The sequence below is a fragment of the Merops nubicus genome, unplaced genomic scaffold (assembly GCF_000691845.1).
Source record: "Merops nubicus isolate BGI_N331 unplaced genomic scaffold, ASM69184v1 scaffold24533, whole genome shotgun sequence".
NCBI classification, from domain to species: domain Eukaryota; kingdom Metazoa; phylum Chordata; class Aves; order Coraciiformes; family Meropidae; genus Merops; species Merops nubicus.
Genome location: NW_008598590.1, coordinates 1 through 6,459, shown reverse-complemented (window position 1 = coordinate 6,459; position 6,459 = coordinate 1). Strand labels below are relative to the sequence as shown.

General features: G+C 58.9%; 1 protein-coding gene across 1 annotated transcript; it reads left to right on the top strand.

Moving 5' to 3' along the window:
- Nucleotides 1–2,216: 2,216 nt before the first annotated feature.
- HCN3 (hyperpolarization activated cyclic nucleotide-gated potassium channel 3) lies at nt 2,217–6,420 on the top strand (the record flags this gene model as incomplete). The annotated part of the gene is made up of 8 exons (XM_008937110.1): nt 2,217–2,646; nt 2,777–2,938; nt 3,415–3,633; nt 4,056–4,202; nt 4,300–4,540; nt 5,160–5,324; nt 5,850–6,175; nt 6,247–6,420. Coding segments are annotated over 8 exons (1,864 nt in total), but the record flags the coding sequence as incomplete, so codon positions are not given.
- Nucleotides 6,421–6,459: the final 39 nt, after the last annotated feature.

The following is a 6,459-nucleotide window of genomic DNA, read 5'->3' as shown; positions in this document are numbered from 1 at the left end:
CCCTCCCCGCCCTGCTCAGTACTGGTTCGGTTTCTGCAGCCGGAGGCGAACCGTGCCATCCCCACGGGGACACGGGCCCCAGGGGCTGCCTGCAGAGCTAGCCTGGCATGGGCTCTGTCTCCACAGCCCAGCGAGCTGCTGGGGAAGGGCAGGGCACCCAGTGAGGAGCTGGGCCTGGCTCACAGTGTCACGGGGATCACAGGGAGAGCTCAGGGATGGATGATGTGGGAGTAACTGGGTGTCACAGGGATGTTGAGTCATACAGGGTGGGCTTTCTGTATGGGGGATGAAGCTGCCAGGCAGTTATCTCCCACAGCAGGCTGTCCCCAGCTGATGTCCCCAGCCTGGTGAAGCACCCCTAAGTGAGACCAGCATCCACCACAGGTCCCAGGCACCTGTAGCCAGCTCCTCTTGCTGCTGGGCTCTGACCTTCCACGCACACCAGCTCCCTTGTGCCACTCCGGTGCGACACCGACAGCTGTGAGCCCTCAGAGCCCTTTTCCCAGGGAAGCCACCCCAAAGTTTGTGAGCCTGAGCTTGGCAGGAGTGGTCTGTGCAGCCAGCGCTCTGCACGGAAGGTGACATGAAGCGAGCTGGCGGGTGGATGGCCGGCGGGTTATGCCTGTGTTGATCACATTATGGGGATACATAAAGGCCATTGAGGTCAGGGCCCCACGTCTTCAGCCTGACACAAAGGACAGGACCTGCCCTAAAGAGCTTAAACCTAAATCTGACTCAGAGCTCCTGGCAGATTCAGACAGCTGCGGGGCGCAGGCAGTTTCCCCGCTCCCAGTGTGGCATTTCTCTGGGCACAGCGTGTTGGTGCAGGAAACAATTGCTTGGCCAGGTCAGGTCCCTCCTGTGTCGGCCAGCATCTCCTTGCCTATCCCAGCAAACCCTGGCCACGGGCAAGGTGTTAAACTGCAAGGCTCCTTGCACAAATCTGAGCCCTGGGGGAGTTCCCTGGGGAGGGAGTGCCCACCCCCTGCCAGGCTCTGGTGCTGTCTCCAGGAAGGATCCTTGCACGGTGACACGACCTCTCCTACCTCCTCTTCCCAGCTACCTGCAGAAAGCCTGGATGGTGCCTGTGTCCCACCTGAGGACACAGGGTACAAAGCAGCTGCAGGCTTCTTGTCACATGCAAGAGCCAGTTTGGATCCACGAGGCACTAAGGGTTGCCCTGAGGTCACCTTTGGAGATTTGGGCCTGTACCTACAAGCAAGGCTGGGGCTAATGGGGGCACCCAAAAGTGGGAGCTGGACTTCCTTTTGCAGGCACCTGTGAAGGTTTTGAGCGGGGAGCCTGGGAGTCCACCAACTGTCGCAGGAGCTTGTGAAGAAAGGCATGGCATGGTCTGTGTGAAGAATGAAAACATCCCAGCCACATCTGCATGTGAATGGAGATGCTGAATTTCATCACATAACCAAACGCTAATCAGCTGCTGCCCCGTGTCTCTTGGCTTTTCCTCCAAAGCCTCTAAGCTTGTCCACTCTCAGAGAAAGGATGTGGATTAGGGGATACTGCAGACAGCTATGTAGCTTCTGCCCAGTGCTCGTGAGCAGCCCCTTTGAGGTTAGACATGTTCTTCCAGCCTTCATCACGGTGAAGGCTCTTGCCTATCCTTGCTTGGCCGCTGCCCATGCTATAATCCTGACAGCCTCCCTGGCCCCTGAGACCCTCGGCTGCCCCAGAAGCTCGGTACTTGGTTTGCATAACTAGAAAAGCTTATTCTAAATCCTGCTAAGCCAGCCCAGGTGGTGGAAGGGAGCTGGCAGATGACAGGGAGCTTCAGGGAGCAAAGCCCACATCCTCCCTGAGTTTTCCACAGGGCAGATGTCAAGTTTGAGATGGGGGCATACGTGTGCATGCTCTGTCATGCTATGAGGAGAGAGAGGACTGAGAGCCAAGCTCATTGAGCTACAACCCTCTGTTCCCACACACATGGGATGACGTTTGCTTGCCCAGACCCTTGGCCCTGCTCTGCTTTAAGAGCCTGTGCAGAATTGTTCTTCTCCACACACATATACTTGTGTATGTCCCAGCCAAGCAGCAGGGTCTTAGTCACGTGCATGAGCAGGCACGTGCGTGTGTCCTGAGCGCCTGTCTCCCCACAACGTGTTGGAGTCTCTAAGGCTGAACCTGGGTTTCCTTTCTAACTAGCTGTGTCCTGCCTCTCCCCCCTGCCCTGCTCCACCCCCCATGCTCCCTCCCTGCAGGTTTTACTGGGACCTAATCATGCTGCTTCTGATGGTGGGGAATTTGATCATCCTGCCTGTGGGCATCACCTTCTTCAAGGATGAGAACACACCTCCCTGGATCGTTTTCAATGTGCTTTCGGACACTTTCTTCTTGGCTGACCTGGTGCTGAACTTCCGAACAGGCATTGTGGTAGAGGACAACACAGAGATCATCCTTGACCCTCACACCATCAAAATGAAGTACTTGAAGAGCTGGTTCCTGGTTGACTTCATCTCCTCCATCCCAGTTGACTACATCTTCCTCATCGTTGACCTGGAGACCCAGGTGGATTCCGATGTCTACAAGACAGCCCGGGCCCTGCGCATTGTCCGCTTCACCAAGATCCTCAGCCTGCTGCGCCTGCTGCGCCTCTCACGCCTCATCCGCTACATCCACCAGTGGGAGGAGGTGAGAACCCCTTGGGGGGCGTCCAGGGCCCTGGTCAGGGCCTTGGGCCAGGTGAGAGACCCCTGGCTGTTGGGTGCAGCTATCCTGGGAAAAAAGCTTCTCTGTAGCTCCACTCCTGCCTCTTCCCCAGATCTTCCATATGACATATGACCTGGCCAGTGCTGTGGTGAGGATCTTCAACCTCATTGGCATGATGCTGCTGCTGTGTCACTGGGATGGCTGCCTCCAGTTCCTGGTGCCCATGCTGCAAGACTTCCCCGAGGACTGCTGGGTCTCCATCAACCACATGGTGGTGAGTGTCCCGGGCAGGGGTGATACTGGCTGGGCATCTACCAGGGGAAAAAAAGGATTTGGTTACACATCTTGCACTCCAAGGCTGGAGCTGCCTGGATGCATGTGCTGCAGAGCAGCATCTTTCTGATGACAGCCCTGCAACATCAGGGAGGTAGGGTAGAGGGAATCTCTGCATCACATTCCCATCTCAGCCCACCTTGGCTGCAAAGGGAAGCCCTCGTGCCCTGCCAGGAGGAAACAGGGCAGTGGGGCTCCTGTCTCCTCCCCAGAGAAGGGGCTGGTGCAGGCTCAGGGCTTCACACAGTCCCTAATGCCTCCTCCTGGAGCAGAGCTCTGCCCCTTGGCCTTGGACACATCAGAAACCTTTTTCTCACTGGGACTCTGGACTCCTTGGCTCCGGGAGGGGGGAGTGGAGGGTTCAGCCCAGCAGCTCTTTCCGACAGACCCCCACCACCGCTGTTCCCTTGTCTGCAGAATGACTCCTGGGGGAAGCAGTACTCACACGCCCTGTTCAAGGCCATGAGCCACATGCTCTGTATCGGCTATGGCCAGCAGGCACCCGAGGGCATGACCGATGTCTGGCTTACAATGCTGAGCATGATCGTGGGGGCCACCTGCTACGCCATGTTCATCGGCCACGCCACCGCCCTCATCCAGTCACTGGACTCATCCAGGCGCCAGTACCAGGAGAAGGTCAGCGGGGTGGGGTAGTGAGTGCCTGAGTACCGGGGGAAAACTCCCTGGCATGAGGGTGGTACAGCTCTAGAACAAGCTCAGTGCAGGCTGACCCTCCCCTGCCAATTCCTACCCTGATCTCTGCCCTTGCCACTCACCTGGATGGTGTGGGAGGGGGGACAGGCTGCCCATTTGGATAGAGACGTCCCATTCATGACATTGGGGTTCACCCTAGCATAGTAAGACCCTCTGGGTCCCATCCTCTGCCCCAGAGGTCGCCTTCGGGGCCCCTGGAGCAGGAGTGCCTGGATCCCAGCTCTGGCAGCAGCTGCTTCTCACCGCCAAGGAGAGGGAAGTCGTTGGCCTGCTGTGCCACCAGCCTTTGGCATGGTGCAGTTTGTTTCAGTGCGGCCCTGCGTGGCTCTGCCTTGTCCCCACAGTACAAGCAAGTGGAGCAGTACATGTCATTCCACAAGCTGCCTGGGGACACGCGCCAGCGGATCCATGAGTACTATGAGCACCGCTACCAGGGCAAGATGTTTGACGAGGAGAACATCCTGGGGGAGCTCAGTGAGCCGCTCAAAGAGGTATGGGCAGACACCCCAGTGACTTGTGGTAGGGGGGCCAGTGCTTGCTGGGGTCAGGCTTGGTGGTGTCTCTGCTGACCTGCTCTTCATCCCACAGGAGATCATCAACTTCAACTGCCGCAACCTGGTAGCCAACATGCCCCTATTTGCCAATGCAGACCCCAATTTTGTGACAGCCATGTTGACCAAGCTGCGCTTTGAGGTCTTCCAGCCTGGGGACTTCATCATCCGCGAGGGCACTGTGGGCAAAAAGATGTACTTCATCCAGCACGGGGTGGTCAGCATCCTCACCAAGGGCAACAAGGAGACAAAGCTGACTGATGGCTCCTACTTTGGGGGTGAGGCTGAGCTGGAGAACCTGGAGATCAGAGGGGAATTAGACCTGCTGGGGTCAGGAGCTGGGGCATCCCTGATGTTTCTGCCTCCTGCATTCTCTGTCTGTCCCCTCTTGCCCAGTGCCAAAGACCTGGCATCCACCTCACACTGGGCTCTGGGGCTCTGAAGTTCACTACCCCTGTTCTTATGGGAGACCTTGTCCTGCAGGTGGAATCAGAGGGACCAGCACACAGAGCTTTGAATTCTGGCTGGCCTGGGCAGAGAGGGCATCCACCCACCCCACCTCTGGCTGGAGAGGAGGATGGTTTAGAGCAGAGCATCTGAGACAGTTTATAGGCTACAAGCACAGATCTGGGAGAGAAATGGGCCAGGCAATCACAGCAGCTCTGCCCAGGGGTGTCTCCACAGCCTTGGGAGGCAGGGAAAGGCTGTGCCTGGCTGAGAGCATGCCCGTGGGTGTCCAGACTCTCGGCTCTGTCCCTCCTCCCGAGTCACACTGTTTCTGCACAGGGTGTGGGAGTGCCAGGCAGTCCTGCCGCTGCTCCAGCTGCTGTGACCTGGGGAGGCTGTTGGGAACGGAATGGATGGCTGCATCCTGACACCCAAACTGTCTCCCTGCAGAAATCTGCCTGCTGACACGGGGCAGGCGAACGGCCAGCGTGCGAGCTGACACCTACTGCCGCCTTTACTCCTTGTCAGTGGATAATTTCAATGAGGTGCTGGAGGAGTACCCCATGATGCGCAGGGCCTTCGAGACCGTGGCCATGGACCGACTGGACCGCATAGGTGAGGAGCGGCCCCTGGGCCCAGCACGGTCACCTCTGCACCTCCTCCCATAGGCCACAGCCCCCCAGCCCCGTGCACGTTGGCATCATGAACCCCATGGATCACGGCACCCCAGCCCTGTGGGTGGGCCAGCAATGAGGATGAGGGGAAGCACAGGAAAGGAGCCTGCCTCCAGGGTCCTTCTTTCCTCCCAGGCAAGACCTGGGCAATGATGTCTGACAGGTTTCCCGGGGGGCGGGCTGTCACCCCACACAGATATACTTGCTGCACTGTCTGGTGCTGCCAGCTGCCTGTCCTTGTCCCCCATCAGGACCCCAGCCCCCAGCCTGGAACCTTTGGAGCCAGGACTCCCCTGTTTTGTCCCTGCTTCTCCCTCTGCCCCAGCCTGGACCCTCCTCAGAGTCTTGATTCCCTTCAGCACACTAGTGAGGTTTTACTGTCCCTTCTCCACGGACACTCTACCCTCCATGGTGTCCCTGAGAGCCAGTGCTCCCAGGACCAGTGACACTGCTGCCTCCCACTCAGGGAAGAAGAACTCCATCTTGCTCCGCAAGCGAGCTGAGCACAGCACGGGGCCCATGAACAACGAGATGATCCAGCAGATTGTGAAGCACGACCAGGACATGGCCCACAACATCCAGGACCTGCAGCAGATGGCACTGGGCCGGGAGCTGAGTGGCAAGCCCGTGATCTGGGAGCCACTGGTGCATGCGCCCCTGCAGACAGCTGCGGCCACCACCAACGTGGCCATTGCCTTGACTCACCAGCACAGCCTGCAGGCCCACATCTTCCTGCCGCCCTCCTCCATCTCCAGCCCGCTCTCCCCAGAGGCCACCCTGCTCACCAAACAGGTGCGCAGGTCCCAGCCCAGCCTGGGGGGCTCCCGGCCCTCCTCCGTGAGCTGGTGCATGCGCCCCTGCAGACAGCTGCGGCCACCACCAACGTGGCCATTGCCTTGACTCACCAGCACAGCCTGCAGGCCCACATCTTCCTGCCGCCCTCCTCCATCTCCAGCCCGCTCTCCCCAGAGGCCACCCTGCTCACCAAACAGGTGCGCAGGTCCCAGCCCAGCCTGGGGGGCTCCCGGCCCTCCTCCGTGAGCTCTCCTTCAGGGGCACCGTCCCACCTGCAGACG